The sequence below is a fragment of the Tauraco erythrolophus genome, chromosome 19, assembly GCF_009769465.1.
Source record: "Tauraco erythrolophus isolate bTauEry1 chromosome 19, bTauEry1.pri, whole genome shotgun sequence".
In the NCBI taxonomy this organism is placed as follows: Eukaryota; Metazoa; Chordata; class Aves; order Musophagiformes; family Musophagidae; genus Tauraco; species Tauraco erythrolophus.
In genome coordinates, this window is record NC_141483.1 from 14,659,549 (window position 1) to 14,677,498 (window position 17,950).

The following is a 17,950-nucleotide window of genomic DNA, read 5'->3' on the forward strand; positions in this document are numbered from 1 at the left end:
GCCCAGAGCAGGGACCAAGGTGCCAGGGAAGGCATGAAACTCTGCCCTTGGAATTGCTGAGCACCTCCTCAGGGGTGCCGGAGCTCTCCCAAAGTTTATTTGGCAGTTTATTTGGGAATATTTTTTCCCTCTGAGGGTGGTGAGGCAGTGGAACAGGTTGCCCAGAGAAGTTGGGAATGTCTCATCCCTGGAAGCATTCGAGGCCAGGCTGGACGAGGTTTTGAGCAACCTGGTGTAGTGGACGGTGTCCCTTCCCATGGCAGGGGGGTTGGAACTAGATGATCTTGAAGGTCCCTTCCAACCCAATCCACTCTATGATTCCATGATTTGGGCACTGCTCCCATTGCTGGCCACCACCCCAGCCAAGGTGCTGCCTGCATGCATGGGGTGGGCAGGAGGGACAGAAGAGGTCCCTGGCAGAGGAAGCTGAAGGGAAAAGCAGGAGGTAGTGGTGCAGCTGAAGGAGGTGTGTGAAAGCTCGCCCTGGTCACTGCTACTGCAGGAGCTTTGTGCAGGAGCTCTCGGGTCTTGGCTCAACTGCAGGGCTACTGAGCAAGAGATGCCAAGGGCAAAGAGGAGATGTTCTTACAACTTTATACATGAGAAGACTGGCTGGCAGCCAGTCATCGCCTTTGCAGGTCAGGAGATTTGCAGCAGAAAGAGTAAAAGTGGCATGGATGGAAAACAGGCAAGTGACAGCAGGAGAAGGAGCAGAAGAAAGGGAAAAAAAGAATGGCAGGCAGCAAAAGCTGAGGTCAGCAGTTTCGCGAGGACTACAACCATCAGGCGGGTGGTTTTGTTCAAGGACCAGACAGCAAGAAGACAAAGAATAAAGCCTAAGATAGGATGACAGCAAAATAAAGAACAGGACTGGAGGCCCAGGTAACGGAAGAAAAGCACAATGTGTGACCGAGCAACTCCTCCCAAGGCTCCAGAGGGGTGAAAATATGTAATGATGCAAAAGATAGCAATCACTCCAAACTCCCAAAGATGAAAGATGTCCAAAATCAGTTTGTTGTCACCAGGAGGAATCCTGGAGACTGCAATGACCTCACAGCATCCCTTCTCCTCTGTGTTTCTTAGGAGTAACCCTGGCTGGACTGCCTGGACACTCACATCCTGCTGCTTGTGAGTACAGGAGTCTGAGGAAGCTACTGAAGGAAAACCAGTCTCTTCTGTATGTTCTCAGAGAATCATAGAAGGGTTTGGGTTGGAAGGGACCTTAAAGATCATCTAGTTCACTAGTTCTCACACTGCGTTTCATGACATTAACTGCCACCAGGTCTGCAAGTCCAAGTATTTTTGGGGAAACTGGACCAAAACCAAACTGGTACCTCGGAAGGCATTTATATTCCCAGAAAACACACAGCTCATCTGCCAGTCCAGCTGAAAGGATTTACTTCTTTTATGGGGCTCCAATTGGAAGGTCACGCTATGAAAGCCTCAGACTGTGCTAATGGGTAATGACTTATCCATTTCATTTCCATAATGATGTGACCGTTTTTCAGGGGTCAAAACAATCTCATTGCATAGACCGATCCGGTCAAGGAGACAATTTTGAAAACGCTGAGAATGGAACCATTGGGAAGGAACAGCCAAACTCTAGGATATCGTGCAGGGATCAATGGAAAGGAGAAAAAGTTGGGCCTTTTATAAAAGTATATGAAAACAGGGGTGAGGAGAGTGCAGGTGTAAACAGTTATCAGCGGATGAAACTTGCAGATCAAGTAAAGTCTGGAACAATTTTAATACTGTAATCCATGCCTCCAGACAATTTCCTGGTTCGCGTCCCTGCAAACTGAAGATAATAAAAGGCCAAGATAAGGAGAGGGCTGTGAACCACGTGCCCCAGTATTCCCAGGCACTGCCATTAGTCTTGTGATTCGCCAGCCCTAAGCAGCTGGGAGAGCAAAAGAAGGAAAAGGAGCCAACGAGCTCTTCTCCAGAACAGCTGGTGTGCAAGCGAAACCCACGGGAGAGACGCTGGCTGAGCCCACAGCCCCGACGCACCGTACCTGCGCTGAGCAGCACGTTGCGTGCCGTCGGATGCCAAGCCACAATGCCGACTCTCTTGGAATGGCCTTCTAACACTACCACCGGCTCCGTCAGGGACAGGGTGAGTCCGTTCTCGGGAATCTGCCACACCTGGAAACAGGAAAGGAAGGACAGTCAGCCAAGGGCCATCCCCTCTGAAGAGCGCGTTCCTCGTCTGCTTCCTGCATCCTGCGCCGTGCCACGGCAGAGTTCCGAGTTGTCGCTTCTCAATACAAACAGGAAGAGAGGAACAGGGAGGGAATCGTTCCCAGCCACCAGTAAACCTCTGGCTGATCTGTGCGCAACATCCTTCCCAGTACAGAACCAGTGGCTACTTACGCCGCAAACAACCCATTATCACTGCGTCCAGCGATCCACTCGTGCCAGACACTGCCCGAGAAAGATTCAAAAAAACCTGCCTTGCAGCCCAAATTCCATCCCAACAAGCTGCTGTCTTTTCAAATGACGCTCGTCTCTCGGAGGGACAGCATGCAGCTACTCTGATGCCCATTTTTGTATTTCTTTAGAAACGCTGGCAATTAATTTTCACAATATGTTTAGAACCTCCTTCCAGATGCCATTTAACTGGGCAAGAGCAGTTTGGTCCTGGCAAAGGTTAAAGCGGCCCAAGTCAGCATTGCAGGAATGCAGCAAACTGCCTGTTTGCTTCTTGCCTGCTTAGTTACACAACCCTTCTGTTGCAAGCATCCTCAGGAAAGTGCCACGGGATGAGGAACAGACCCCCAGGGATCGCACTGGAATTCCAGCTGCGGAGTCAGAGCAGGTTTACGCTCCGCAAGAGGCGGCTGCTGCAGCTGGCAGAGACGAGGGACGGGACAGACAAAACCCATCGCCCCACGCCCCAGGGCAGGCTCAGCCCTACCAAAACTATTCCTGCAATTCAGCACTGGACAATCATCTCTGAACTGAATCTGACCTACTATAGTGTGTTAAAAAAAATAAATATAAAGCTCATCAGCGAGCACTTATAGCTACCTATAGATAGGTGGCAGCATTAGAGCACATTTGCTTCGCCTTCTATTGTTTGCTTTTTCTGGAGTCACAGCACAGGGTGCCAGCCCCTGCCCACAGCCCAAACAAGCTGTCAGAGCCACAGACGCCAAGCGAGCGCATTTCAGGATTTCGGAAGCGAGGCAGACGGACACGCAGGAGGGCGACGCGGGTTTTCGCACTAATCCCAGTTCCTCCCTTCTCGCAGGGATGGCTGCTGCTTAAATATAACCCACCGAGATGCAAAAAATTCTCCGGGCGAACCAGCTCGCCTCTCAACAACCCAAAAATGATTTTGCTTTTCACCGACGCAGCTCTCAGCGCCGTGTCTCCCAGCACCCTCGGCATGCCCGGAGGGATGACCTGCGACGGGCACCCAACCTCAGCAGGGAACTTCTCTGCAAGGGCTGAAAATCCTTCTTTCTCTTCCTGCCTGATGGAACAGGGCTAGCAACAAGCTGACATAAACCGAGGGTTTAACCAGCGATGCCATTTGAAAAATCAGGTTGCAGACTGGAGCTGTTGAGCCTGGAGAAGCAGGACATCATCCTGCTGGCTTCCAATTCCACAGCATGCTCTCAGGGGTTTGTGCCGAAACACAGCACGCTCGCAAACGGCAACAAACCATTCCACCTGCCCTCTATGAGATAAAACCGGGTTACAAAGCCGTCAGTTTTTATGGAAGCACCTTTCTTCTTGCCAGGCAGGGAATAACAACCTGACAGTTGCAGCAGTTTGAAACCTATCTGCTGACAGGGGAACCTGGATGTCAGTCTGCTAAAACCAGTACCTGCACTTGTGTCATAACTGTCTGCAGGTCTCTCGGATGAACCACCTCCAGCCCCACCACAACTGTAAGCGCTGATGCAATGCTGCAGAAAACAGGTATTACCTAAACCAGTAAGAGTTGGAAAAAGAACATGAGAGCTGGGAGACCCCGGCAGAAGAGGCAGTGCAGGAGAGCCGGGGCCTCTGGAGCAGAGGCACGGGAGGTGCCCAGCAGAGCATTAGGTGACACCAGCGCAGAGGCAGAGGATGCTCAACGTGAGCAGCTTGGCCCTGACAGCTCTGCGTGGCAGGCAGATGCTGGGGCACGGCCAACGTGGCGATGCGAAACAGAAAAAACACCAAAACCACTTCTCCACTAGACGAAAAGGCCATGACAGCCAAGACTGACCTACGCAAGTTGGTGTTACACCTAAGGTTAAGCAGCAAGCCAGACACCTGGTTACTCCAGAGCCTTGAGGAGCCCTTAAAAATGGCAAGCCTTGACGAACACCGCCATTATCGAGAGCAGCCCTGAGGAGAAGGACTCGGGGCGTGGGTTGAGGAGAAGCTCACCATGAGCCGGCACCGTGCGCTGGCAGCCCAGAAAGCCACCCGTGTCCTGGGCTGCATCCAAAGCAGCGTGGGCAGCTGGTCGAGGGAGGGGATTCTTCCCCTCTGCTCTGCTCTCGTGAGACCCCCCTGCAGTGCTGCGTTCAGCTCTGGGGTGCCCAACATCAGAAGGACACGGAGCTGTTGGAGCGGGGCCAGAGGAGGCCACGAAGATGATGCGAGGGCTGGAGCACCTCTGCTCTGGAGACAGGCTGAGAGAGGTGGGGCTGTTCAGCCTGGAGAAGAGAAGGCTCTGGGGAGACCTTCCAGTACCTAAAGGGGCTACAAGAAAGCTGGAGAGGGGCTTTGGACAAGGCTGTGTAGTGACAGGACACAGGGCAATGGATTTAAACCAAAAGAGGGGAGATTTCAATTAGATCTCAATAAGAAATTCTTCCCTCTGAGGGTGCTGAGGCACTGGCACAGGCTGCCCAGAGAAGCTGTGGCTGCCCCATCCCTGGCAGTGTTCAAGGCCAGGTTGGATGGGGCTTTGGGCAACCTGGTGTAGTGGAGGGTGTCCCTGCCCATGGCAGCGGGGTTGGAACTAGACGGTCTTGAAGGTCCCTTCCAACCCAAACTTCCCCCGAGAGAAACGGTGTGACAAAGCACCCTGCCCCAACTCACTCAGCCTCACTTCCTGTGGGGGAAGCTTTGAAAATTGAACTTATTCACAAAAAGACTCAGGAGCAGCACAAGCTTCTGGGCCAAGCGTGACCAGTGGAACAAGCCACCCAGGGACAGCAGCAGGCTCAGAGCAGCTTCTACACCCGCAGCCAACCTTCCTCCCCACCGAGAGGCAGCCGGAGCAAAGGGACCGGGTCCCCGAGCTCCCTGTTTCCGTTTTGTGCTCTCGGCTGGGAGCGGAGCCGGGATCCTGCCCCGCAAGTGCAGCTCCGTAGCGAAGTAACACACGTGCCAGAAAACTCCAGGACCAAGTTTAAACGTGAGCCAGCGAGCACAGCGGGTGGGAGAGGAAAGGGAGGTACTAGAGGCAAAATATCAATGAAAAGGATATTTTAAAAGCCTCTGGAGGACAAACAGATTTTTATTTTTTTTTAAGGGAAAGCCCCTGTAGTTTACAGCAGCTGCAGACTAGTGTAATCCTCTGCAGATTACAGAAACTATTGACCTAATAATCCTGCTGGATATTGCAAAAAAACCCAAAAGCTAGGAGTGTGAAAGGTCAGGGTACGCTCCCGAGCGACCTGGCCCACTCATTCCTGCACTGGGTGGGGTGCCTGTCTTCAGCGTGGGATGAAATTAGGTTCATGGGGAAAATTAAAGAACTTTGGCTTTGGATGCAGGACCCGGCCTGCTGAAGGTGAGGACTCGGGACGAGTACACGAAGGAACCCTTAGAATATTGCAAAATTAACTGGACATCAGTAACAGTCTGTCAAGTCTCTCACTTGTGAGGGTTTTGGGGTGGTTTGGTTCATTTTGCTTTCATGTTTTTTTTGGGTTTTATTTGAAGTTAGCCTGAGCTGTTTGTGACAGAGGAAGTGAAGTCACGCCGCGGTGGCACATACAGGTTTGGCTCTCAGCGGAAGGGCAGGACGGGGGAAAGTTTTGCACAAACAGCATGTGAGAAGGAAAATTAAGCAAACTTTTTCAGCGCTTTTTTTTACACCCTTTAAAGAGAAGCAAAAACTGCCTCTTCTGGTTCTGCACCGACCTGCAGAGAAGATGAAGTCAACTTCTAGAAACAACATCAATTCCTACAGCCACATTAGGTGAGGAGGTGAATGAGTTTGAGCCCTGGGCTTCATCTGTGTCCCTGCTCTCGTGTCACTGCAGGAAAAGGCATTTTGCACATCCGTTTCTCGTGGCTGCAAGACCTTCTGCACGGCCAGCTGGTCCTGGCTCATCCTGTCCTGGTACCATGCCTTAGCTCCCTGCCATCAGGTTGGCGTCCCAGGTCACTGCGAGGGCTCCAGTTCAATTTTTGAAACAATCTGCTCCATCAAACGAACTCTACTCTGCCCATTACATGCAAACACATTAGTATTCACCTTCTGATGATGCAAATTTTCTGTGTCTGAGAAAGGCCATCTGATACCATCTACAAGCCTTTATATAATCAAATATTTTCCAGCTGAATTAAAAAACATGCAGCACATTACAGTCATTCAGCAGAATATCAAGCATGAATATTTAAGTAATTCCTTATTTGCTGGCACGAGAAAATCATTCTTCAAAGAGAACACCAGAAGAGGCCACAGAAGGTATCTGCATGCCACAGTCACTTTAAAGCAAGTCTTTCTGAGAGCAATTCAGAGCGGAGAAGATGGGGACCCCCTGTTCCATTCTTCTGCAAAAGAAGAGGGAAATTTGGCAAGAAACCAGCAAATGGGGCAGAGAGGCCACTGCCATCACCTCCACCCCATCGCGGGTCTGAGCACAGCTCTCGTGTCACACCGGACGTATGAAACGGGCCACGTCCTGGAGAACTGAGAACAAGGCATAAAGAGGAAACACTTGAACACTTGCAGATGACAAGTATTTAATTCTATCTCGAACCACTTCAAGTGAGTTGTATTTGCCAACTCAAAAGGAATCTGTTGGCTTCGCGCTCCGACTGGCAAGGGCAAGAGGGGACAGAGGCCAACGCGTGCCCCGAGGAACACCCGGCATGGGACGAAGGAAGAGCGTTCGCTCCTCCACGAGCCCGCGCTCCCACAGAGAAGAAAGCAGGTGGTGTTTTGGAGGGATCCATTCTGCTTTTTCTTCTGCTGGGATCAAACAGTGATGTGCTAATACCTGCACAGAGGTGGTCTTGCAAGGCTGAGCTGTCCTAAGCATTGCTCCTCACCATCTATTTTTACTCTCTACCTCCAAATAATTTCTGAATGCATCAGATGCGACAGTGAAGTTAAGGAGCGTATCACAACACACCTACCAAGTGCCTTTCATCAGAAAAATCTCAATGCAGCTACAAGCAGTTAAATGTCCAAAGCTGTCCAAGCCACAAAGCCCAGCAGTACCCAAAAAAAAAGATGTCTTCCTTCCCAGTCCCTTGTTTCAATCCCTACTCTAAGGATCTCAAATACCACACCTGCTCAAGGTTTATAAGCAGCTCACAGGGTATTTGCACCTTGTACGAATCTGAGGTTTTATTTATATGAAAACGCTTCTAGCTTTCGAGAGGACCAAAAGTTAACCTTCCTTGTGCAACAGAAGGGCTGCAGGCGGTTCAAAGTCATGGCTGCAGGGAATCAGCCCTCTTCGTCCCAGAAACATCGGTTAGATAGGATCTCCAAGCCGTGCCCTGTGCCTCAACGCGTATCCAGTTGATGCTGATGAGATCTTTTGTGGCAGAGGGTAAGATCCTACATCCTTGAGTGCCAAGGCACACATGGTCTTTAAAAACATACTGTACTTTTTTGAGAGAAGCTGACACTTCTGCAGAACGCCACACGATTTCCTCTACCTCTTCACTTTTTTCTCATTTTCACGTTGGCTAACGAAGAGTTCAAAGCAGATGAACAACCACACATCCTTTAAAATCAGATGAATTTATTCAGTGACAGACTGTTCAGGAAGCAGGACTCCTAAACCTTTATTGAAGAAAAGCAAAGAAAACAGGATGCTAAATTACCTGTGCCAGGACAGAAAAGCAATTAAAAATGGGAAGGCTCATCAGCTCATCCAGTTTGTTTCCAGATAGTCCAGGCCAAGGTTGCTCTTCACATACTCTAGCTCTGTCCAGTTCAGTTAACAACTGTCCCAAATGATTTGGGACACATCATTTCCCACCAGAAGTTATGTGATACTTAACAGGAGATTCAACTGAGGTCTTTAGCTAGTCCTCTTCGCTTTCTTCCTCTTCACCTTCTTCCTCGCTACTGCTGGCACTCAGCTTCCCTGCATCTCAAACCTGCAGCTAACACACACCTAACATCTTCCAAACCACGGGCTGTGCGTGCTCGCTCCTTCAAGCGTGGCAAGGACTCACTTATTTCACCTTCCCACCTGCCTGCTCCCCCCCACTCCAGACACAGTCACACTAACGGGTGCCACACACATGCAGGAGTGTGCCAACACGCAGCCAGCACCACCACGGTGTCTGACCACGTGCATGGGGACAGAGGGGAAGCTCATCCCCGTGGCAGCACGTGCAGAGCAGACAACCTACCATGAACCCATGCTCCACGGAGCTGGTTCGGGCAGCTGGAGGCTCAGGTTCTCATAGACAGTTTCTGTCTACATTAGCAGCATTTGGACAACTCGTAACTGAACACTGTTGGTTTTTCTACATAATTCAATCCCTCTGGAGCCTCACAACATACTTCTCATTGCACTTGGATTAGAGACTTATTTTGCCTCCAAGAAGGCAGCTAACAGACCTCAGCCTTGCCTGCTTCTGTTGATGCTCATGTTTCAACAAGCCCTTCTTTCCGACTCGCAGCCTTTCTGGATTCTGCTTTCTGGAGGAACATTCCTGCATCCTTCGAAGTTTAGTTCTAGCCCAGTAGCAAACACTACAAACACAGAAGCTTGCTGTTTTGTTTAATATTAAATATAGCACATTTTGTTAACATGCTTCAGCTTCCAAGACTGAGAGATCACAGGCAAGAGTTGTCCCAGGATAAGCCTCTTGGGATGAATCCCCTCCCAAACATTTTAACGATGAACAGAAGCAAAGGAATTTATCTGACATGATCTATAATAAGATTTCAATATAACATTCAGCCTACAGCATTTCTAAATATGGCCAAAGATCACTGAAGTTATTTGGCATTATTTCATCTTACAAGGATTTTCTTTCACTTATTCTGCTGTGTTTGCATACACGGGATTCCACATCCATCACGGAGCAAGGTCGTCTATTGTTCAGTGGGCTCTGACTGAGGTAAAATAGGTCTCAGGACCAAGGCTGGCAGGTGCAGAATTTGGATTTTTTTAGTAATTTTTTTTAAAAGCCCTTTTGACATTTACTGGCAACCTGTAGATACAGGAAAAAATTACAGCATCACCCTTAAATCAAGGGCTGATGGGCTTGTTCCCTCCAATTCCCACCTCTTCCCAACACACACCACTGCATCCTTTGAGATATTTGAGGTGAGGAACCACCTCTGTCTTCTGCAAAGCACTACAAATCAAAACACCTCACACTGACTGGCCCTTCCTTCTCTTTCCCCTTCCCAAACACCAGACAAATGCCCAGAGGAGGGAAAAATGGAAGAGCAATCGAAGACAAAGCCAGGAAGACACAGACCAAGTCCATTACACGAAGTGCCATCTCAGTGCTGAAGAGGTTCTTCCCAGAAGCCTGAGGTTGCACCTTCTCAAATAGTAATGCGAGAAGAAAGTACCAATTGTGAGAATCCAGATTCTGCTGTTGTACAGGTCACAAGGCTCACTCTGCTATTTTTGCTCCAATTTTTAGCTAGGTCCTGCAGCCAAGAGAGCATCATCTCTTAAGCCAAGACAAAACGCGTAGAACGCCCGTGACTGCTCCGACACGAGCGAGGACTCTGCCCTCAGCGCTGGAACGGGAGATGTCTTCAGAAGTACAAGTGTCTCTTGCAGCAGCATTTTTAGCATGAAGCAAAGCCCACCCCAGAAGACAAAGGAAATACACTTACCATGACGGTGCAGTCCTCGGAGCCACTGGCGATGACCTGGTCATTATGAGGACACCAGTCTATGTCCAGCACCGGTCCTGTGTGGCCACACACTGTCGGGTAGGACTTGTCAATTCTGCCTGTCTGAAGGGAGGAAACAAGGAAGAGAGCTGTAATACACAGACAGCACATCTCAAGAGCGGAGGATCCTGCTTCCTAATCCTCCATTAACTCTTTCAGTATTCACAATTTCATGAAATTTGCATCATCTCACGTGTCGGTAGAGGAAAACAAACCAGCAACCCTCTTCTCCAGCACCAACTAGCTGGAAACTCCCGACGGTGCAAGGAAAGGGTTCAGAGGTTCAGCACAGGAGGGCCTTGCTGCCCCTCGGCTGCAGGGATGCTTTGCTGCCCATATCTCAGCATCTGCTGCAATGCTGTCCCTTTGTCCATCCCCAATGTTTCAGGAAGAGGGCTCTGCCCGACCAGTGAAGCTCTGGTTTTGTCTGTGCTTCACAACAGCGGCCAGCAACAGCTAAAGATAACCAAGATAAAATTTTAATTGAAGGGTGTTGCTGGTTGTTGAATTTACCAAGTCTGCCTGTTTTCATCATAAAAGTACTTTGCTTAGGCAGAAAGTTTTTGGGAGATAGTTGTGCAGAGTAAGACACCATTTTCAGGAATAAATACTGCTGACACAGACTGCCACAGCCACCCACTCCCGATCCGTACCCGCCTCTCCATGGCCAGAGGACCACAGCCACCAGCGTGCTGCCAAAGTCAAGCTCACTACACAGATAAACTTTCCAAGAAAACAAGCTAACAACATGTTCCCATTCGAACTAAGACAAATCCAGCGATGCCAACGCAGTTGTTGCAAGGACACCAACTTTGCCAACTGGGTCTACATTTTGCTGACGGACCCCCTTAATATCCCGAAGCACCTGACCCGCTCAAACTAACCTAACACTCCACCTTCCTCTGTCTCATCTCTCTTGGTCAAGTCTTGCACGGGAAGCAGTATTTATAATGCTGAAGACACACGGCAGTAGCAGCAGGGTGAGAAGAGACTCCTGCAGGTCCAGGGCCAGAAGCCAGGTCCCACTCTGAGGGGTTCTGTTTCCAGGGAATGCTGCGATGGCCTTTTCATAAGCAATGAGAGCAGACAGACAGGACGGAGAGGTCTGGGATGGGTCGTCTTCTTCTTTCATGTTTAAACATGCAGAAGAAATGGCTTGCATTTCACTTCTGCCATTTGGTGATAACATTCCCCAACCCTGGAGGTTACATCTCTTAACACATGCCTCCTACCCATCTCCACGCAGAAGGCTGATCCTATTCAACGCTGTCCTATATACAAAGGATCAGAATAATGCTGGATGCCAGCTTTTGAAGACTGCTGATCTGAAGACCTCTATACTAGCAACAAAACAAGATATAGATCCAAATGGACTAAGTTACAGGAAAAAAACAACCACTATTTCCTAAACGGCCAAATTTACGTTTCAAAAAAAGACTCTCTCAGTGATTCAAATGCTTCTGAGATTACTACAAGTGAAAGTGTTGTAGATGAAAAGTCATAAACCAGACATTCAAAAATTAAAGTCTGTGTAATCCCTCTTAGATGCCATAATGTGAAATAGGATTTAAAAAATTAATACACCCAACTGACACGTCTAGTCCATCCATCTTAATTTGTCTAATTAAAAAAGAACCACGCAGAGCACACGCGCACGAACGTACTTCAGAAGTCACATTACAGGCTAAAGACCAATATAGACCCAAACCAAAAGAAAAATTACGACTCACACTGCGAGACGTCAGCGACTACCTGCTCTTACTCCTCAGCAGGGCTCAGAGTAATCCTCTAAGAGCAGCCCATGGTAATTATTTGCAGGCTGCACGAGTGCTTGTCAGTTTAGTTTAGAGTTTTCACAGTAATTTATTACTGCGGGGAGGAAAAAAAAAAAAAAATCAATTTGAACAAATTAAACCACAAACTTCACCTTTCAGTTTTGATCACGATGAACCTGAACAGCACGAGCAGCAGCAGGCAACTGCCTGTGACAGCCCGCTGACCGCAGGGACCAGGCAGCCCCACCGCCTGCTTTTGATCACCTATGATGGAGCTCATTTTCTAAGCCAGCTATCTTGTACACCCATTAGCTCGTCACACCGCGGTGCTCCGAGGGCAGTGAGGAACAGGAGATGACGGAGGCCCAAAAGCAGAAGGGACCAGCACAGCCACAGGCTTCCAGGTCCCAAGGGGAAGTGGGTCCCCTTCCCTTGGCAGGCGAAGCAGCAAGCTAGAGTAAAGCTCAGCCTTGTCACCAAGCTAGAAAAAAACTCAGTCTTGTCATCAAGCTGAGAACTGGAGACAGATCCACAGGCGCGGCTGTTTTGGACAAGGACGGCACACATTTCTCAGGCCAGAGCCACCTGGGTCAAGAAGAAACGGCAGATGCACAAAGAGGAAGTTAAACCAAACTCAGCAGAAAGATCTTTGCATCGTGCTACAGGTGAATAGATGCTTATCTGCATTATCTGCAAAGTGCACCCTTTTCCTGCCCGGATGTGGACAGTGACATAGAAAAACCATTTCTAAAAGGGAACAGACGGAGTAAGGATGGGGAAAACCAGATGTTATTTAGAAGCAGTGTGGGAGATGCAATAACTTCAAGCAACCTCAAGCACATTCGTTCACAAAAATTTACAAAACCAAGCGAGCAGAGTACGAACAAGAGGAGGAGGTGTCAGGCTGCGTGCAAACACAGCAGGTCCCCAGGGCCTGGCAGAAGATGACAATGCCAAGGGAGACGCACAGCCCAGCACCATCAACTTCTGCACTTCGACACGGCACTACTGCACTGGAGGACCAGCTCAGCTGCTCACCAGGGTCCACAACGAATAGTACAAATAAGGATGTGGAGGGACACAAAAGGTGGCTGTGAAAGGCTGCCGTGCTGCTCGAAGCTGTGGTTTGGCTCGGAGAGGTCCAACCACTTTCAGAGAAGCTACTGACTTGTGGTCAGAGACACAAAACCGTCTTCGCAGGGTAGAGGAAACCACGGTGCTTTCCTGAATGCATAACGAAGAGCAAGAGCTCTCCTGGCGATGCTTCTACATGCACCTCATCTGCTCTGCTTTAAAAAAAAAACAGCCTCGAAAACAACTTTTGTTAGAAAGCTTGACCCCTCAAAGTGGATGGAGGAGGAAGGTGTCAAGGGACGACAACTCATGCCACCACCCCAGGCAGGGCCTGACCCAGCACACCTTCCCCTCAACTGCTCAGCGGGGTGAGAAACGAGCAGTTTTTAACTCGGATGTGTTACTTTACCACCTCTCCAGGCCAGTTTCACAAGTACTGTGCAGGCTACCCCGCACGCTTCCTCCTCCCGGCAGCATTCCGCTCTCCGGAGCAGGGGACACCTATTCCTGGCACGGTGCGTGATTAGCTGTGCACAAAAGAGCTTCAAAACAAATATTGGGGTGGCTTTGCCAAAATGAAAGCCCAGGAAGCCTGCAGGAGGGTATAACAAAAATGCCAGCCTGTAGAATTACCCAATGCAACGTTTCTAAACACAGTTCCTTTCAAAGGAGACACCTCTGCCACAAGAAAGCCACGAGGTTTGCAACATCGCTGCCAAATGGGTGCGTTTTCACACTACTGTAATGCTCCCAGGTTTGGGGATTTATTTATTTATTTTTCAAATGTAATCTTTTAATTAGTTAAGGATTTAAAATAAATCTCAAGTGCTGATACGCAGCTTAAAATTAACTCGGTACGACTTCAAGAAATTAAATCCTTTTCATAATCCATTAGGACTCTGGTTGAGCAACACATCACGGTAACAACTTTTGAAACTCAGAGTTGTATTTTACAAAAAGTTAGTCAAAAAGCTGAATTTGAGGATTCCTATTAATACGCTGGATGGCGTTGACTAGAAGCACACTCAGTATCCAAGTCCTTCAACAGGTGGTAAGTTGACCTTACCAAATGAAATCCTTCAGTGCTTTCATGCATCCCAAATTGGAAAAAAATGACAGATGAAAAGAAAAAAAAATTGTTATTAAATCCAGAAGGGACAGATGAGTGGCACAGGAAAACCGTTCCTAAAAATGATAGTTTTATGAATTAATTTGACTGTCCTACGATTGCTTCTCTGCCAGAAAAGGACAATTGGTTGCAGGAAACAGCTCGTGGATTATGGTAAAAATATCAAGGAGAACAGCTGCTTCCCCCAAGCCATGGCGGCGCTCACTAAGATCACCATCGAAAATAGGGAAGTGGCATCAAGTTGCACAAGCAAAAGCAATTCCCCCGCCCTTACTTTGCAGAAGTTTGAGGAAGGAAATCAGGTGACAACTGCAAAGTCTGAAACACGAACTGACTAGTACCTTTTCTCTGTTGGAGAGCGTATTCCTTTTTTTCTTAGCTAAGTTGTCTGTTTTCCTTACAACAAACTCCAGTCGAGTGAAGTTTAATGTGCTCTGGCCGCTGAACCTCCACCGCTGGCTGCAGCAGCTGGTCAGGCAGGAGGCAGTTGGGAGAAAACACTGCAGCAGGATGTAACACAAGTGCATCGCTCTCTTGTGACCATGACAAATGGACATTAGTCACCCAGCAAACCAATCAAGGCATCCAGAACTAATTAGGAAGATTCCGAAAAGTGTTACTTCCAAAAGGTCTACTGTAGTGTCACGGAATAAGAGACTTTAAGGCATTCACAACTACATACTGCTTTCAAATCGGACCGCTATAACCACTGCCTGTGCCCTCCAAATATTCCTCCGCGGTGCTCCTGTTGGTGTTTTATCACCTTGGGAGCTGCAGGGCTGTGACATTACAGCAGACGTTACCGGCTGCTACAGAATGGAGACAAAGGTCCTTGTTCTGGAGTGCCCAGACCTCAACGACGCACAAAGAGGAGGGAAGAAAAAGGCGGTGACAGACAGGAACCCTGCACAAAGCCAACCCTGCCGGAGCAGGGCTTGAAAAACCACCGCGCTGCGTGGCCCCGGCACGTTTGGCACTGCAGCTGAAGGCACGGTGGGGAGGGTTTGAGGCGCGTGGGCAGCTGGGTGGAGCGGGCAGCGATGGTGAGGTTTGTTCCACGCTGCTGGGAGAGGAGCTGCAGCAGCTGGAGGACTTCATGGTTCGCACTGGGCACCTGCGGCTGACCAGAGAAGGGAGAGGTTGAGAGCTGGTCGCAGCTGCAGGATGCTTTACACTGGAAAAGGGATATGTTTGTCTGCAGAATCCTTCACGGAATTCGTTGTAATAATCAGCTACTCGCACGCTGGCTTTAAAAAAGGAAAAAAACCCAACACAACCCACCACAAACTGCTCACTCCCAGCACTCAGAGCTGGGTGTGCAGCACAGCTCCAGCATTTCAAGCTAATGTCTGTCCCAGTTTCTAGAGGGAAGCTCTAAACACGCTTCAAAATTAAATTTCAGCCTCAGCTAACTTTTAGCTGAGGAAGCCCGTCGGGCAGAAGATGCAGAGACTCAAAACAACAGAGACCCGTTGCCCAGAAATTACATTACAATTAAGAAGACAGAGTTGCTCTTTTGTTCTGTCCCTAAAGTATGATTTCAAAAGGAGTTAATTCTCCTGTCAGGAAAACCTTTTCATCTGAAGGAAAACGAATCAGTGCCCTGAAAGTTTAGGGTTTTGGGATAAAGTGGTAAAACCCTGCTGTAGTCTAGGGGGGTGGAAGATGAGCACCCCTCCAGAGAGGGCAGAGCTGCTGATCAAGTGCCCAGAACAGATCCACAGGGAACAACAGCCTCGTGGCACCCACACCCACTCATCCCCGAGAGCTGGGAACAGACCGTGGGGTACTCCAGCATGAGCCACGCTCAGCCACGGCAAAACAAACCGGGACCGGTAAAAATGTAAGCAGGGAAGGAGGAAGGAGAAGCAAGTCTGGACAGATCCCAGGGAAGAAGCTGTTCTATTCCAACTGTTTCTGCTGAAATCATTTTGTCCCCGGGCTTCCAAGATTTCAGTTCAGGTGGAAGTTTTAAACCGCTAAACCAGGATGTTCCCCTCCATTTCAGGCCCACCTGCAGCCCTGCTGTGTTTGCACACATACATTTGTATCCTACATCAACCAGTGAATCATGCCATGGAGACAACTCAGAAATTCATGCTGCTGGTTGAGCAGCATTATTTTTCACCTGAATATTGGATAAATACACGACTTACAAGGACTTAGTCCGCTCCTTACGCTCCACTCGAACCACTGCACGCAGACAGGAAGGCAGCTGTGGAGCCTGCGTGTCGCTCTCCAAATCTCAACAATCTCTTTCCTACCTGCTGGCAGACAAAACTATCAAGCACAACTTTCATTTTCATGATTAGACAAGGCCTTAAAACTGAAGCAACATTTGCACAAACCACTGGTTGACCGTACGACAGGGGACAGTATTTGCTTGCTTTCCTAGAGAAATGAGATTTATTAGCCATGCTGCCTGCCCTCTCCTCCCCAGTACACTTGAACCTGACAAGCCACTGCAATCAAACAGACAGTGATAAATATCTCATTTTTTTTAAAAAAAACAGCCTTAGAGAAAAACACAGGTTTTAGCAGTGCCACTGGTCACAAGAAAACTTTGATCTTTAAAAATGTCTTGCTTTTTTATTCAGCTGATGCAGAGTTGTCTCGAATTTTAATCTCTTCTGCCCAATGTACAAAAATACTTGGAGCTGCATGGAAATCTGAATAAAATTCAGGGGAAAAAACTTCTTTCATGGTCTTCAACCTTGCACAAACTTCTCTCACAGAGACAAGGAAATGAAAAAGACCTACAGCACTGGAAGAGACAGGGGCTTCACCAGGGCAGCCTAAGTCAAGACGACAGGAACTCATTTTAATTCCTGTCCTTCCATTCACACTCCATCTAAAATTGCTGGAAGGGCTTGATGAACTCATCATAGCAGTAGCTCCTGATTTTTTTTTTTCATACAGAGTTCAGGAAAGGATGATTTTTTTTTCTCAGTCTTTCCTGAAGGAATGAGGATCTGGAACAGCTGATTAACAACTTACGTATGCCACGGTTGAACACTAAGGCATGTCACTTGCAGAACAACATATTCCTTCAAGAAGATCATTCCTGAGGTGTGCACTCACCCACCCACATGCTAATTGCCTCTCAGGGCACCCATCTGATCACAGCTTCTGTCGGAATGCTGCCTATGTAAAGAGAGTGCAATAAGAAGTCAGGCACACAAATGGAAAATCTAATAAAAGGTATATCCAAAGGGGACTGAACAAGCCTCCTCTAAAGGCCTTACATAACACGACTTTCAGCTGAAGGCATCTTTCTACACGAACTGAAACAAAAAGGAACCCTTTGCAGCAGCTTTTTTCTTTGCAGACATGAACTGCAAAGATTTTTCAAGGAGGGGAAAAAAAATAATTGTATCCAGTGTTGCTGTAATGTAGACCCAGCACCAGAATCACACACTAAAGCCACGTATGTGCAAGTCACTTGCCCCAGCACATCAAGAAACCCACAAAATTTTCATCTGGGCTGTAAAACAGGGATCACCCATTGAGCTGAGTGAGTATAGCCCCCCACAACCCATCTCCTTGACAGCAGAGGCAGGAGGAGATCTCTGCCCCACTGTTTCCATCGCCATCCGAAGGGAGATGAGCACACCGGACACTGCACGGCGAGGGGCACAGCTCTTCCCAACAGCATCCTGGAGGATAACCTGCGGTCCGGAGATCATTCTGCTGTGAACGATGTGTGGAAGCAAGGGTGACAATCCCACCACCTGAACACCACCCGGGGGGGCTGCAGGGACAAGGGCAGAATCACTGACTCCCGGCCCTTGCACAACGCTGTTGTGAAAGCACCCGACCTGCCCGCTGAGCTGTGCACTGACAGCCACGGAGCACACACCTATCCTGCTCACACCGGAGATCTCCGGGAACACAAGCAGGAGA

The 17,950-nt window shown here is 48.7% G+C and overlaps 1 protein-coding gene across 3 annotated transcripts in view; it reads right to left on the bottom strand.

Annotated features, from left to right (window-relative positions):
• CORO1C (coronin 1C) overlaps positions 1 to 17,950 on the bottom strand; it is a 54,168-nt gene that overhangs the window by 6,569 nt on the left and 29,649 nt on the right. For all 3 annotated transcript variants that reach the window (XM_086623340.1, XM_086623341.1, XM_086623342.1), the window contains exons 3-4: positions 10,010 to 10,132; positions 2,016 to 2,145 (exon numbers count right to left, since the gene is read on the bottom strand). In XM_086623340.1, coding sequence (XP_086479466.1) covers positions 2,016 to 2,145; positions 10,010 to 10,132 — 253 coding nt within the window. The remainder of the gene's footprint in view (positions 1 to 2,015; positions 2,146 to 10,009; positions 10,133 to 17,950) is intronic.